This window comes from Vulpes lagopus, chromosome 11, assembly GCF_018345385.1.
Source record: "Vulpes lagopus strain Blue_001 chromosome 11, ASM1834538v1, whole genome shotgun sequence".
NCBI lineage: Eukaryota > Metazoa > Chordata > Mammalia > Carnivora > Canidae > Vulpes > Vulpes lagopus.
Window position 1 is genome coordinate 24,280,412 of NC_054834.1, and position 17,290 is coordinate 24,297,701.

Consider the following 17,290-nt stretch of genomic DNA (forward strand, 5'->3'; position numbering starts at 1 on the left):
TATGAAATAATTCCTTGTAATCTACAGGAAAAACAAACACTCACAAACTTAGCCCAACCTATGTGAGGTCTTTTTCTGATTTTTATTGTCGCTGCTTCATCTACTTTAAAATTTCTTTCCCCTACAGGGCAGCTAGAAGCTAAGTATCCTCCTCTTTAGCCACGCATTCCGCAAACATTATTCTGTGCCTACAATACAATGTACATTCCAGAGACAGAGACAAAGTCATCAAGTGAATGAATTAAGTAAAGAATATAGTATTTGGCAGTGTTATGCACTATATGTAAAACTAAGGAAGATTAGAGAATAAGAGGTAGAATGAGGAGAAATGTATTTCAGTGAGGATGGTCAGAAAAAGGTGTCTTTGAGAAATTAACTTTTGAAAAAAGATTTTGTTTATTTATTTGACAGTGAGTGAGCGCACAAACTGAGGAAGAGGCAGAGGGAGGGGGAAAAGCAGGCCTGGGGCTCCATCCCAGGACCCGGGGATCATGACCAGAGCAGAAGGCAGACACCCAACAGACTGCGGCACCCTGGCGCCCCAGAAATTAATATTTTATTTTATTTTTAAATATTTTACTTATTTATTCATGAGAGACCTAGACAGAGGCAGAGACATAGGCAGAGACAGAAGCAGGCTCCTTGCAGGAGCCCGACGTGGGACTCGATCCCAGGACCCTGGGGTCATGCCCTGGGCCAAGGCAGATGCTCAACTGCTGAGCCCCCCAGGCATCCCCAGAAATTAACATTTTAAAGATAAATTTAAATAATGTGAACCTGGAGCTACATGGACACTTGAAGGGAAGAGTTCTTTAGGTACAGAGGAAATAAATGCAAGCCTACCTGCAGCAGGAACCAGCCTGGGGCTTTAGAACAAGAGGAAGTCAGTGAGCGAGCCAGGTTACAGCAACGTGAGAGAGGGTCAGAGCACGCATCGGGACTAGATCAAGTAGAGTCTGTAGGCCACGGTAGATGCTATGGATTTTTTTTTTCCTAATTGTTCTAAGAAGCTAGCAAAAGATTTTGAGCAAAGGGAATGGTGTAATCTGGTTGAACTTTTTGAAAGGTTACCCTGGCTACCAAGTGGATAGAGATGGGCCAGGGGCAAGTCTGGAAGCAGGAGAACCAGATAAACAGCTCCGGAATGGGGATGGTGGTGCTGGTTGAGAGGGTGTATATGGAGGTAATGAGAAGTAGGAGCAGTTGTGGCCATAGAGCCATCAGGACTTATTGGGAGGTTGGTACTAGGATGTGAAAGAAGGAAGAAAATAAAAAGATGATGCCTAGCTGCTTTTTTCTCCCCCCTAAGCAGTTAGGTAAATGGGCATGCTATGTATTAATATGGGAAAGCCTGTAGAACAATGGAGTTTAGGAGAGAGCACACATTCTTTCTCAGATATAATTTGGGATGCTTACTAGGCATCTAAGAGGAGCTCTTGTGTGGGCACGCAAGTCATACAAGTATGGCCCACAGGAGAAGGTTTAGGACTGGATTCAGAATTTAGGAGCCAATTGCCTCTGATCATATTGGCATTGATGATGTTAGGCAGTGAAGAGGCAGAGATTTTATGTTTAGATGACGGGATGAAAAGGAAAGTTTGAGAACATTTGGAAGGAGCAGCCTGTAAAGTAAGAGGAAAACCAGAAGGATGTGGGGGCCATGAAGCCCAACGGTGCTGAGACACCATCTCTTCAAAAACAAAAAGCCCTGATACGTAGAGCTTGCCCATTTTCCTGGGGTAAAAACTCCCCCTATGGCTGAAATCAAGCCACAGATGGTTTAAAAGCAGCTCACAAAATTCCTAAATAATAAGCAATCAGCTCTCATGGGACCCGAAGAATTGGCTCTAGCACGTCACTGCATGGAAGTCAAACGAAGAATGTGTTTTGAGGAGGAGGGAGTTAGACATTAAGTAAATCATGAGAGCTGAAAACTGGCCATTGGATCTGGCAAGGAGGAAATTCTGGGCACCTTGATAAAAAATGGATTGGGGGCAGTGAGGATGACGACGAGCAAAAAGTGGGCGTGGTGGGTGGTGGCAAGAACAGAATACAGTGAGACACCATCTCCACCCTCGGCAGGAACTGTGTTTTGTGTCACTTTCTTTTCTTTCTTTTTTTTTTTTAAAGATTTTTTATTTATTCATAGAGACAGAGAGGCAGAGACACAGGCAGAGGGAGAAGCAGGCATCATACAGAGAGCCTAATGTGGGACTCGATCCAGGGTCTCCAGGATCACGCCCTGGGCTGCAGGCGGCGCTAAACCCCTGTACCACCGGGGCTGCCCTTGTGTCACTTTCTTTACAATACTCACCACTATCTGACATAGAATCTATCTCACTTGTTTTTAAGTGTACTGCCTGCTTCCTCCCTAACACAGCCTGAACAAAAGTTCCACGGATGCATGGGCTGTTCTCTTTCTTCCTCACAGTGTATCCTCAATACCTGTAATGGTTCCTGACCAAGCTCACGCACTCGAATGAAAACCGTATCCACAGCAGCACATGGTCATGACTGGAGACGTCATGAGCAACACATTGGACACGACAGGGAGTCACCCATGCCTTAGAACAGGAAGTCCAACATACTATTCTGGACCAGAGCTTATTTTTCAGAAGAATGGAATTATGAATTATAAATAATCGTTTTGTTTTTAACCTGTAAAACTTCCGGGCCTCCTGTTAACTATGAAACTTGGGTTGTCTATTCACAGCTGAGGTGGTCCCTACCAACGTGATGAAGGCAGGGCAGTTTCCTTCCTCCAGCTGTGTGTGTGTGTGTGTGTGTGTGTGCATGTGTGTATATTTTCTATATGAAGGGAGAGCTTGGGAGTGGAAAGTAACCAAAGTTTTGGAATATATACTCTGAGTATATACTCTTATAGATTGTTCTTTCTCTGTGATCCAACTCTCTCAACAGAATCCTCTCTATTCTCCACTCTGTCCCGTTCATACTCAGGCTCTCAAGATCTTTCATGAAATTTTCTCTGCACAATAGAGCCTCTGGTGATCGCTCTCTTTGTTAAACTCCCATATCACTAATTGTGCCTTATGACATCTCCCCAAAGGATCCCAAGCTCTCTAAGGAGTTTCTTTGTCCCAGAATGTACTCAGGACAATTACATGCACATGGAAGTCACCTCATAAACATTTATTGATTGAATGAAACCATGAATTGATAACATGAATTCAAATAAAGCATAACAAGTACCTACAGTCTCTTTAGACTTTTCTAGGAGGGTCTCCAACTTTACCCTAAATGTCCATATGTTTTGGACTATATCCTGTTTTATCTTTATTAGCGGTTTTTAAACTTTACAAGGATGGATAAGGCAGTAAAAAGTACCCAAAAAAGGACAGGAATTTTAAAAGACATATGAAACAAATAATGATATAACAAAGGATTATTCACTTAGGCATGTAGATGGGGGGTCAATTTATAAAATCTCCGGTTGCTTTTTCAGAACATAAGCATTATATGAAATAAGAGCTTCCTATATAATAGATATTTCAAGTCATATAATAAAAAGACACACAAAGAGTAGGCTTAAAATTTTAAATGGGAGAAAAGCATATGAAGCCTGTACTTACTGTCTTCTATGTCCCAGCACTGCGTGATTGGGTCTCCATATTTCACATCTTGCCGTCTAGCTCGCCTATGGAAAAGAGATTAAATGGCGTAGAAGGTTGAGCATGATAGCCGGAATATATAAGGTCTGCATCTAACACTAATAACAGTGGCGGAAGCAGAACTATGTTTGTCTTACTGCTCAGCTTAAATGCTGAGCAATATTTCCATCACTCTAACATCAATTCAAACACTACTAGCAAAAGAGTCCTAACAGAGTGAATCCTGCTTTGGAAATAAGTTGAGTTGAATTTTACTCAACTCCTCTGACTCTTGATAAATTATTCAACAGTCAACAGGTTGACTGTAAATATAATTCAGGTTTGAGATACATCCAATGGGGACAACTCTCCCTCTCCTCTTTTTTTTCAATCAGTCAACAGGAAAGTAATAAGATATGAAAGAGCTTTACTTCGTGGGTAGGAAAGTAAACACAAATGCCCAATTCCTTACCATATGAAGATGCATATTACATAGATTTGATTAAGCAATAAATTAAATATTGTCACCTCAAATGGGAGTACAGGTTTGACATGATATAAATGGCTCGAAGGAACTCTTATCTGCTGACAGGTTGTTCACACTGTTCTTCTGAGAGTAGAGGCAATGATCATAATAAATAATTCTGTTGGGCATTATTGTCACATATTTTCCTTTAGAGAAAATAGTAGCTATTGCATAAAAAAAGAAGAAACTGCTACATCAAAGTTAAAGTAGTCTTAAACTCTTGCAGCATATTTTCATTGGCTTTGGCTATCATATGTTGCTGCGTCGGCAACTATAAAGTCACAGTAAACTCTGCAATATCCAGGGTGTTCCTTAAGGGCATTGCTGACCAGGTGATAACCCCGTACAAGTTTCATCTATCATACACATTTTTGGCTCACATGCACGTTATGTTAAGGTAAGGGAAAATATCACAGCGGCATGTCTGTAAGATCAGAGATACAGTCTTGGGAAATATAAGAAGAAAAATTATGATGGTATAAGGCACATAAGGTCAAGAATGTTTCTAAATCTTGGCTTCTTAAGAAACAGGGTCAATTCATCAAACTGAAGGTTCATTACCAACTAATGAGCACTCTTGTTTTTTAGCTTCTAGAAAAAAAAAATATTCCCCAAGGACTCACTCTGATAAGTATATCCCTAGCCAAAAACTATAACAAAATATTGATGTTTTTTGCTTTCGACTTGTAATAATGGTATCTCTCCGTTCACATCTAATGCAGACATTTCAAGGAATATAAAACGTCTCCCAGTTCTAAGCAGTATCTTCTGTGGTATTATATATTCAATCTGTGACTCCTGGAATTTGAAATTTGACTGATTTGTCAAACAAGAAACAAGTGTGTATGCTCTAGTGTAACTCACCTGTTATCATTGAATTTTGTTAATTTAGACCTAAAGATTAAAAACAAATCCCATATACAATTTGCTGATATTTTACCTAGAGGAAAAATATACTTTGAACAATACTATAAAATACATTTAAAAAATTATTATCATAATATATTTAGCCAGCATCAGTCATGTTGATGGCATTCAGGTTCTTTCTAATAATTTTGCTTTTGCAAACAGTACTGAAACGATCAGTGCTTAAATGACTTTGTGGTGCTTGTGCCCATGTGTGCCTAGAATAAATTTCTAGCTGGGTATCATTGGCCCGAAATAGCATGATTTTTAAGAGCACATAAAGCAATGAACAACAAACAGCAGGGCAATGTTGGCAGAAGCTGACCAAGTTAGAGTTATTGTAGTAAAAATAAAATCGTACCAAGTCACTGAGATGTGCTGTGAGCTGTGTGTAATCCACACTTCTACAAACACACATACTTGTATATTATTTGCAAAACAGTAAGGCTAAGTATATACATATTTTAAAATAAGGGAAGAAGGGAGGAATGTAAGCAGGGGGAACGTGGTCAAGAAAAACCTTTAATGGTGTTTAACGTAGATCAAGGAAAAGAATATACACAATTTCTCAGCACTTTTAAAGTTCCACACTATTATATCTTCCTTCAACACTGAGTTTCATGCAAAAGTGTTAAACAACATCTAATTTTAATATTCTTGCCACAGACTACGTTTGCTATATATTTTCTCTTTAAACCAGAAGACAGGTATTCATGTGACATATTCACTGTGTAGAAAAGACGGCTTCCCCTGAGCTCGACGTGACGTGCCTCTTACCTCTTTGAAGTGGGTGCGTACCGAGAGCATGCATTTCCGTCCCAGGCACAGTAGGGGTCTCTGGCCAGACAACAGTCTGCACAGGCTTTCCCATAAGTGTCGCATCTGTGCAAGGAGAGCTGAACCAATCCATCTCGGGAGCCAATGTACAATTGTTGCTACAAATCAGGCAAAACAAATGAATTGGAAGCATCTTTCAGACTAGTCTTAGGAACTTCCCTTTCTTGAAAACCACACCAAAGCCCTAAATCTGCCTCCTCGGGTGTCCCTAGTCCAGCACATGATCACTTGTGTAGAAACAGAACACAGAGTAAGATAAGTCAGGCACTTCCACTCCTGGCAGGTCGGTGGTTTGATGATGTTGACGCTGAAATGGGCAGCATTCTACGGCTAGAATAACCTTGGCAGTAATTTAAGAAGGTCAAGAACCAGCTGTTAGACTGAGGAATTAAGACGTCAAATTCTTTCCCAGTGGTGGAAAATCTGTGTTAGTAGATTATATTAAGCACAGACGCTATAGGCAATGTGGATGGGCCCCCTCTGCTGCAGCTTCTTACACGAGAGATGACTGAACAGGGATTTACATGACTTTCTTGTGGTTTGAACCATTTCATTTGCTAATGAAATATATACTGACCCCTGAAGGAAAATGGGTTATAAGATGGGATGCCTGGGTGCCTCAGTGGTTGAGCCTCTGTCTTTGGCTCACGTTGTGACCCTGGGGTCCTGGGTTCCACTCCCACATCGGGCTCCCCACAGGGAGCCTGCTTCTCCCTCTGCCTGTGTCTCTGCCTCTCTCTGTGTGTCTCTCATGAATAAATAAATAAAATCTTTTAAAAAATGGGTTAAAGGAGGGAGAGAAAATATTGGGGATCACTTGTGAAGAAAGTATTAAAGAGGCTTGGAAGATGCCACATCTCTAAGGGAAGGTTTCAGGATACTACGACACTTGGCACACACAGTCCCATCCTGAAAAGAAGTCCTGGAAGTAACGCCTTGCTCTCTAGCTGCATTTCCTCGAGGGAATATGTTGGAGGAGGTGGGGAGAGGGGTAATGCAGCTGGAGAAGCCAGAGTCTGTGCCTTCGGGGAACTCCGGGTAAATGCTACTGGACCATATCAAACATTGAACAAAGGAGGAAGATCTGACAAAGAAATATTGACACAAACAACATGCATATCCTGGGACCGTACAGATCAGTCTTCTCCCTCTCTGGCCCATTAAAATGTCATTAGGACTTCCTGGCTGCTGAGCGCAATGCATCCTGCTGAACACTTGTTTTACTTCAATTCCCCGTAGGGTTTGACACCAAGAACGAACCCTCCTTGAAACTCTCTTCACTTTTCCTCATTCTCCTTCTTCAGTTCTGCCCGAGGCTCTGATCCACTTTGATGATCCCTTTCTTTGCAGTCAATGTTAGGTGTTCCCTCTTCTCTATTCTCATTTCTTCACCTTTCTTGGTGTACAAAATCAGTGGCCATCCTGAAATGGACGTCCTGATTGCCCTAAATCTAGCCCTGCTACCCTGCCTCGCTGAGAGGCAGCTCCCCGGTCCCCCGGGACACAAAGGGGGCAGTTCTCCCTCAGTCAGCCACCGTCTCCTTCCCATTCCCTTACATCCAACTCTCCACCTCCCCTTCTTCCTTCTCACTGGCTCTGCCATTGTCACCGCCTTAGTCTCGGTCCTTATCATTTCTGTCCCAATTAGGTCTAAGTGTCCTAAGATTCCCACTGGCTTCAGCCTTGTTTTCTGGCAACTCCCAGCTCAACCCCAGGACTCAGTCTATCCTCCTGCCACACTAGACGGATCTTCCTAAGAGGAAAATCTTATCACAACATATTCCTGCGGAAAATCTTTAAAGGTTTTCATTGTCCTTACATAAAAAGGATGCATCTAATTTGGCTCTGTCTTAAAATCCCAGATTCATTTCTAGCCTCCTTGTGTCTTGCATACACATATGCCCTTTGCTCTAACTGTCCACAAACTTGTTAGAATAAGCCATGGCCTCTCGCTCTTCCCACCTTTCCAGATGTTCTCATTTTCCCTTTGGCATAGGCTTCCTCATCTCACCCTCTTTCAATTTATCTGGTTAATTGAACCATCCTTCATAGTTCAGGTACATGTCTCTTCTTTTTGCTGTCTTCACCCACTCCACTTGGCTCCCTCAGACTAGCTCCCAGTACGTGCTTCCATTATTGCTCTGCACTCTTAGCATGCCCCTTCACCTCCTGGCTCTGCTGTGAGCTTCTGCAAATTAAGGGCTATGCCATTCATTCATTTCTGTCTCCAAGGACAGTAGTAAGCCTCCAAGAACTAAATGTTGAGGAAACAAATTAATGGAAAAAACCAAAGAATAATTCTACTTAGATCTTTTCCCTAATAATCTCTGTATCATTTCTATGGCATAGTAGATTAAGACAATGTTAGCAGTACCTAATATATTAAACATATTGTCCCAGAACTTTCGTATCCTAATGCAAGTCTGAACTTCTTGAATCGATTGGGATTTGGAGTATCATATCTAAACTCTGTGGAATCTAATATCATTATTGTTGTTATTATTAGCTACTACTTACTTCACACTTACAATGCACCAACTCTCTGTCTAGAATTTTGCACGCAGCATCCATTTATTAGGAGGCAGATTTTATTTCTCTAACTTCACTGTTAAGGAAATTGATTCCAGGAGTCAGATACTAAGTGGAAGGCTGGAGGTTGACTGTTGGTCTCTTCGCCACCACAGTCCATGGTCTAACTCCTAGACTCCTTGATTAAAAAAATACTTTTAGTGATTAGGGCTGGTGTTCTACATTAATTTCTTATGGCCTTGATAGAAACACATCTTCATGAGACACAGAAAGTGAACTCAGTTTTCAGGAGCCCAGGGAAGGGGGGAATACATCATTCAATTCATGATATTTGATTCTACATCTCCTAAGGCAAGACTGCAACAATGGCCTCTAATCAGTTCATAGAAAACACAGATAATCTAGAGCTTTGTACATCACTTATAATTTAACTTCCAATTTTGATAGATTTTCCCCAAAATGAACTTGAATTCAAGCAATCTGTTGCTTTTGTAGTTAATTTTTACACAAAAATTAGAAAGTACCTGCTTCAGAGACAATTCCATGTTCAAGATGATTGATGAGTGCTGAAAATAAAAGTCAAATGTTAATAAAGACAATTATTAACAGTCTTTTATAGTAGCTAATATGTTGTTTTGTCATGTACCAAAGATCACTGCAGTAAACTTCAAGGGCCTGTTACATAGTGGGGAAAAGGATCTTACTGTTTGCAATTTCCTTCCAATGTGTCGTAATTCTACCTTAGTAGAAATTATCAAAGTAGTTATTTTAAAGTGTGTTATTACAAAAAATTATCTAAATGTATGAGGAAATACTCTGCCTTGAAAATCTCCCCCAGTTACCCACAAGGCTTCTCCTTCTAAATCTGCTTATCTTAACTGCTTCCATATAATTCAAACTAGCGTTGACAAGAACATCTCCATAATTATTTATTACCTCGTTCTGTTCTTACTTAGATCAGTAGTTCAAAAACTTGCTCAAGCAGCAGAGTTCTTAAAAGTTATGGGTGAGCATATTCTTTATGGAACACTGCAAGCTACTGATGCACATGATTTTGTGATATGAACTAGGGCTAGCTTTATTTGTAGAAACTACAAATAGTTTGTGCATGCAATATAAAATTAGAAACATGAACACAAAAGCTACCAAAGGATGGAATGCTTGAAAATTTTTTCATCTACTTATCATCTACCTATTTACTACTCATTCATTTCATACCAGCTGCTATTTACACACCAGTAAACAGAAGCAGGTATCCAAGGGTTTTTTTTTTTTTAATACATAAAAAATGAAAGAAAAATGTTAAAATGAGAAAGTTCTATCCAATAGCCCTGGGGTTTTTTTGTTTTTGTTTTTTTTAATGAAGGAAAGAGGGTCATGTTCTAATCTTAACACTGGAATCCAAACAATTGCTCTTGACCACTAACAGCCAACAAGTAAAACTTATTCTAATGCGACCTATGTATTGTGGGGGGTTTATTTTTGGCTTCTGGGTTCACACTTCTATTTGACATGGCTTTTCCCTCAGGAACCACACAAGACTTTGTTTTTGGTAGATGCCAGATAGCGGATCTTGTTCTAGTTAACTCCTTGACCACTATTATCATCACAATGTAAAGGATCCTGTGGGACTCAGCATGTTAATTACCTTGAGCTCCTCACAGTGGAGGGCTCTGCTCCATTTTGAGGCAATGGATATTCACAGAGAAACAGCCCATTTTAATGAATTATCTCAACAAAAATGTTGTAAACAACATATTTTTTAAAAGCCCCTCTTAGAGATATAATTTTACTTCTAATGTTATTCTCAGAAAATACTTTTAAAATAAACTTCACTGAGCATCTACAAAGAACGCCACAATTCAAATGTGTTGTTAAAAGTCAAAGACATTCCCCAAATCCAGAAAACTATTATTTTAAATCTACTAACTCTTTAGGGGAATGTAGCATACATAAAGAATGAAGACTTACTCTCATGAAACCTTAAAAAAAAAATTCCTTACAGAAAAGCAGGGACATGTGATTTATACAGTCTTCCAGTTTTCTCAAATTCAATTGAGGAAAAGTTGAAAAGTAAAATTTATAAAGTAGAAAAGCATCTGGATAGTCAGAGACCCCAGGCTTTCATCTACTGTGGCGATTTGTCTGACGACATGCTTGGAGAATAAAGTAATGAGGGGAATCCCAGGAGCTCTGAATTTAGTGGCATTCTACAGAGAAATGGGGGTCCCATTGTCAGTTGCTTTTAAAACTTTTTTTCCATTGCTAAGGAAAAGGAAAATAAGGGAGTGAGATACACAGACCTGTTCAGGAGAAACACACTGTCCTGGGTACCGGAGGCTACTAAGTTTCACCACGGCTTCTGGAGCTCTGGACTGTCTTACCTTGAATATCTGCAACTCCTCCAGTACTACTTCTTCCATATTCCACTTCTCCTTTGAAATGCTGACCACTTTGAGGACCGTCCCAATGTCTGAAAAAATACATCACCTATGATCCTGCTGTTTCTGCTTCAGTGTTTGGCTGTAAGTATATGCCTAGCAACCTTCACATTGTTCCCCTCATGTTTCAAGAAGTCAGATAAATAAAAATGCAAGAAGTGAAGCTTAGGGGATATGATTCCCTCCTTCCAAAGCATGGTAGTTTTTAGCCCATAAAACACATATTTATAAAGAAAATTTTAAAAGAATGCACTTGAAGTATATTCCTAGCGAAACGAATATATGTCTCACTTAAATATTGGTAAAAATTATAACTAAAGTGAAATAACCTTTCTGTAACTTAATTGAAAGGTAAAAATATGCTAAAATAACTTTTCTTCTCTCAATGTAAGAAATATTTATGCAGTTCTTATATCCAACTTACCATGAAAGGTAAGATATATACAATTTAAAATCATGTTAACAAATGGAAGAGAAATCACTGAAGCCATCCATATGGGGAAACTGTAGCACACTCATCAAACATTTTATTTACAGAAACATTCCTAATTGGCTAGAAACTGAAGTTTTGTTTAAAATTATTTTAGTTTATTTTAAAAGATTAACCAAAATTTGAAAGACTACACACCAAAAATTGACATTTAGTAAAGATGCCTTAAATGGAGGATCCTGTATTGCAGTTTACAAGGTGGCATGCTATTGCAGTAACTCAATCAAAAGAAGGTTTTAAAAAAAGAGAAAAATCTCATTTGGAAATTAACTTATACAAAATACATGCTGCCACTGTGGTTGAAGAATATTCACATGTATGGTAATGATCCTATTTGCAAAAAATAGTCTGAATTATTTAACTCTGTTTTTAAATGATTCTAGGATCTTTGAAAAATATTGAATATACATTTTCCAAATGTCATAATTGAAAGTCAATCCATCTTAGTCGGCTACAGTTTTCTCAGTGAAAGTCAGGTAGTACCACCTAGTGGCTGAGTGGCATTTATAACGCTGGAAATGTTGGCCTAGGAACGCTCTAGGTGGGGACCGCAAATTAAGTGGCAAACTCCTTAAATTTATGAAATACTAATTATTTCGAATTTTGTCGTGTCAGTAGCAATCTCCATAGTCTTGAGAGCATCACTTACTTTCCTGGGTCTTGGCGTTGCCATCTGCTACATAATCAGGCTTGACAACTGGTGATCCTGAAAGCCCTGAGCCTGTTACACAGGCTCTGTAAGAAACCCTACTTTGTAAAGCCAGTGTATTTTAAAAAATAAGACTGTTCTGTAGTTCTGAAAATCTATTTCAGTAAAAATATCCATTTCTTGAAAACCCATTAATTTCTATTTCTTTATGCAATGCCTGATTCATTAAATCATGTAACATTATCCAGGATGGAGTACTTCTGTCTAAATGGTGCATGTTACCTTTACTGCCATTAGAATTCACATTATATTCTTAGAGAATTTTTTTCTTTTTATTTTTTTTTTTTTGAGACATACTAAATAAGCAATACTTCTTTTTCTGGAAAAATATTTTTAATCATTTTATAATTATTGAGTTGAGAGACAAAAACAAATAAAATGGGCTCTAATAATGAAAGTGATACTTAATCCACAAAATTCAGAGACAGGAGAGATAATTTCCAACAAGTTTCTGCTTAAAGATCTTTACAAACTATTGTGTAACTTTTTGAAAAGCCATCTTAAATCAACTTAGTCAGCCATTCTCAAAATTAGGTCAAGGGATCCTTTGAGGTGGCTTATCAAATATCTCCCCAGAGAGAGGAAAATGTGAAGTTCAAAAATAAACATTGCTTAACCAAACTTGTTTAATTTTAGTTAGTCCACAGTCAACCAACAAATATGTGTTGAGCACCTACCAAAGCAGGCATATTATAGCATCTACATGTATATTGTCTGACATACAAATATATCCTGAAATCTCAAATAACGCTAAGGGAGGCTGGAGATATTGACAACTGTCACTTCAAAGCACGTGTTCTGCAATGTTAAGAAATACTGACTAGATATTAGCTAATAATCACTCAGTTTGATTTTGACCAATAATCTTTTTGAAGTTTTTGTTTTGTTTGTCTAATAGTGAAAAATTCTTTGGAAAGAAAGCATAATCTGGCTCTAGCATACCTGTTCCAAGGAACATCACGTCGTACTGGCCATCTTCTGCAACAACATGATCCACCACGATCTGGGTCAGTCTGTAGTCTACATTGATCCGTTTGAATGTTGGTCCTCCCGCAACTGGGTATATTGGTTTAAACATCACAGGGTGCCGCTTTATGAAACTGATGACGTCATCTGGAAAATCTCGGGTGGATTTAATCAGTGGGTCATAGGTTTTGCTTGGACACTGAAAAGAAATGAGGAGAGGAGTAAAGATATTGTTCATGCACCTGAGGAATTTATACTTACTTAAAATAAAGTGTTTAGGACTTATCATTAATAATATTAAAGGAAAGGTCAATGGGATCAATATACATGTACTTGTAAATAAATGCTGTTTACCTTGAATATATCTATAAACAGTTTTCTGTCTCAAAAATATTTTGATTATTAAAATGGGGTATTATTCAGCTATAAAAAAGAACGGAATTTCGTCATTGGAGACAACATGCATGGACCCAGAGAGCATTATGTTAAATGAAATAAGTCAGATAGAGAAAGGCAAATACTGTATGACCTCACCTATATGTGGCATCTTAAAAACAAAACACCAAACTCATAGCTACAAAGAACGGACTGGTGGTTACCAGAGGCAGGGAGTGGAAGGATTGGCAAAATGGGCGACGGGGACCAAAAGGTAGAAATTTCCAGTTATAAAGCAATCATGTCAGGGGATTTGGTGGATACCATGGTCACTAGAGTTAGCAACACTATACTGGATATTTGGAAGTTGTTAAGAGGATACATCTTAAAAGTTCTCATAAGAAAAATTGTGTGACTATGTAGGTGATGCATGTTAACTAGACTTACTGTGTATTTTTCAAAAGATGCAAATATCAAATCATCACTTAGCACATCTGAAACCAGTATGTCAATTATACCTCAATTTAAAAATTACATGAGTTTTAAGTCCTTTATCTATGCCCAGTTGGGATTTTGCTTTTGAAATACTCTTTTCAGCTTCCCTAGCACAAGTGAAAATGTATAATTTCAATCCCAAGCCAGGTGTCTTTTCTTCCAAAAAGTCTGACTTCAGAAAGCTGAATATAAAACCCCCATGCTAGATCTTTCTGTTGTCTTTAGAACCGTTCTCTTCTTGAATTAACTTCGGTTCTTAAAGGACTACCGTCTTTCCTCGTCGGCAGGTGAAATGGCTAAAGGTTATCAGAGAGAAACTAGTAAAACAGTATTTTGTTTATTCAGGATTCCCAAAAACCTCTCAAAAAAATCCTAAATTACATATATTTTTCTATGTTTTCTAACGTTTCCACAATGAATTTCTTTCTTCTCAAGATTACTGTTCTTGGGCATGCCTGGGTGGCTCAGTGGTTGAGTATCTGCCTTCGGCTCAGGGCGTGATCCTGGGGACCCAGGATCGAGTCCCACATCAAGCTCCCTGCATGGAACCTGCTCCTTTCTCCCTGTGCTTGTCTCATGAATAAATAAATAGAATCTTAAAAAAAAAAAAAAATACTGTTCTCTATGAAGATCTATGAGATTTGAGTTGAAATAATTAGGAAGAGAGTGATCTGTAAACAAGGGGATATATGAGAAACCATTATTTTCAATTTATTTCAATTCATTTATGATTGCAGTTTTAAATTAAGCTCATGATTATTAAAAATTAAATGGGACAAATCACCACATCATAAAAATTACTTATAAGAGAGATTTAATAGTTTTCCGCTATAATTAGTCAATTTTTTAAATAACTGGTGTGAAAATTATGCTGTGAACAATTCAACAGCTCCTTCCCTAAAGGATCTGTGGAGAAACCATTCAGAGAATTTTCACTTCTGTCTGAAGTTGCCTCTTCTGCACTTGTGTTCGCTGATTCAACAGTTAGCATATCCTGCCCCCTGGTGCTCAAACACAAAAGTTCAAACTAGCACCAAATGAATGAATTTATCCAAAAAACATGCATACAAAGAGGATTCTTTTCTAATTTGACTTTTTTCAGCAAATATTTACCCTTCCACATACCAAATCTATTTCATTATTTCAAAATATTGCAATTCAGAAAGTTAATTCAGATAACTTCTGTTATCCCATTTGAATTTTTCATGGCCTAATACATTCTGTTGGAATGGAAAACTTTGGCTCTATGTTGCAGGCATAGTGAAGAAAATGAGTGACATTAAGGAAAGTCTGTAAGAAAGTGCTTTTTCCCTATTTTCATATTTAGACAAGTTGGAAACATAATCTCTACTGAACTGAGCTATTTACACCAGGCACTGATTAGAGTCCAGTCAAGCCTTCAAACTACTTCTCTGGTCCTTAAACTCAAGGGGATCATTCTTGGGGAATTAAAGATACTGGAGTTAGTGACAACATATGACCTGACCTCCAATTTTATAGGAAGAAAATTATAATGGGTCACTGAATCACAAGAAATATCAAACAAGTTGTACTAAAAAATTGTTAATGATGTTCCTTTTGTAATATGAGAATATATCTTTTACAGAAATCTTACATGTCTGTTTTTTTAAAAAAACTAATCTTTTCCTGATATCTGTTCATTTGTCCCAGGTCTGCAACAAAGAGGTGCAGAATAGTAGCCATTTGGTGATTACTTAGTATATTCTTAACTGGAAGCTGGTCTAAAGATCTAAGTGCCTTTAGTTCTTGTTCCAGCATTTAGCCTCCGGCCAAGTGGAATCTGTCAACTGTATAATAGAAGGAACCTTGTATTAAATAGATTAAGCTACAACTCAGAAGGATGCGGAGCTCAAGTGATACAAAGCTCTCGCCCAATTACAGGCTGCACGTCTGAGGCTCTGTCAAGGTGACTCGGAGTGGGTTCAGGGCTTACACTGCCTGAGGTACAATCTGGTGGGTCTATCATTAAAATCAAAGCAAAAGCATGATTTTTCTTGCATTACATTTTTGAAACAGCCCTCCAATTTAAGAAAACATTTTTTTTTTTACTTTAGCTGTAGTTATGCAAGTAGCCAAATTTTCAAGAGAAATTTCATGACATTCAAACCACAGTTTTTGATATCAAAGTTTCAAACAATTAAAAATGTTAACATGAGGGACCCCTGGGGGGCTTAGGGGTAGAGCATCTGCCTTAGGCCCAGGGCATGATCCTGGGGTCCTGGGATCACGTCCCTCATCAGGCTCCCTGCATGGAGCCTGCTTCTCCCTCTGCCTGGGTCTCTGCCTCTCTCTCTCTCTCTCTCTCTCTCTCTCTCTCTCTCTGTGTCTCTCATGAATAAATAAAAAACAAATCTTAGAAAAAAATGTTAATATGAGAAAAGTATAGATGAATGAAGGCATGAATGATTTAGCAAAGAAGCAAATGTGACAATTTTTGGGCTTGCTCACCTCTGACAAAAAGGTTTAAGGGTAATAGAAGAAGAAAAGAAGAGAAGGGAAACCTGGTTTCTATTGACTATTATAAAATGATCTTTGGAAATGTATTTTTTCCTATGGCAGCGTTTCCATCTGGCATGCTGCCACTGTTTGGATAAGGTCTTTATCCTTTAGGTTGCTGCGTGTGATCTCTGAGGTCTGCGTCTCCACTCTGCTTTCACAAATGAAAATGATTTGGTAGAGTTGCTCCCTGAGGGCTAAGATAGTATAGTTCGAGCTAAATATTGTTATTTTAGCACATTAAAAACAGTGGACTTCTTCCTTTGATATCGTACAGCTGTGCAGCACACAGATCTAAGAAAAACTGGCGATGCCAAGCAACTCAAGCAGGTAGGAGAGTAAGAAGAAAGAAAAATCCCATTAAAAAAAGGAGAGAGACAGAGAAAGTGTGGAAAGGGGCAGCTGGGTGGCTTGGTCAGTTGAGCTTCCACCTCTCGACTTCGGCTCAGGTCATGATCTCAGGGTTGAGAGATTGAGCCTTGTGACTGGCTCTGCACTTGGTGAGGAGTCTGCTCGAGGTTCGTGCTCTCCCTGCACTCTGCTCCCCACCTCCACTCCTGCTCACTAGAAGTAAATAAATGAATGAATAAATAAACAAATAAGGGCGCCTGGGGGGCTCAGCGGGTGAGCATCTGCCTTTGGCTCAGGTCATGATCCCAGAGACCCTGGATCGAGTCCCAAGTCGGGCTCCGTGCACAGAGCCTGCTTCTCCCTCTGCCTGGGTCTCTGCCTCTCTCTCTCCCTCTCTCTGTGTTTCTCATGCATAAATAAGTAATAAAATTTTAAATAAATACAATCTTTAAAAAAGAAAGTGTGGAAAAATGGTCCATCTGAAGTAAATGATCATATCAATTGGTTTCCTGCAGAAAACCCTAGTAAACATTCCCATCG

The 17,290-nt window shown here is 38.8% G+C and overlaps 1 protein-coding gene across 2 annotated transcripts in view; it reads right to left on the bottom strand.

Annotated features, from left to right (window-relative positions):
- SEMA3D (semaphorin 3D) overlaps positions 1 to 17,290 on the bottom strand; it is a 204,377-nt gene that overhangs the window by 16,318 nt on the left and 170,769 nt on the right. For both annotated transcript variants that reach the window (XM_041723209.1, XM_041723208.1), the window contains exons 12-16: positions 12,989 to 13,211; positions 10,791 to 10,879; positions 8,931 to 8,972; positions 5,818 to 5,975; positions 3,591 to 3,655 (exon numbers count right to left, since the gene is read on the bottom strand). In XM_041723209.1, coding sequence (XP_041579143.1) covers positions 3,591 to 3,655; positions 5,818 to 5,975; positions 8,931 to 8,972; positions 10,791 to 10,879; positions 12,989 to 13,211 — 577 coding nt within the window. The remainder of the gene's footprint in view (positions 1 to 3,590; positions 3,656 to 5,817; positions 5,976 to 8,930; positions 8,973 to 10,790; positions 10,880 to 12,988; positions 13,212 to 17,290) is intronic.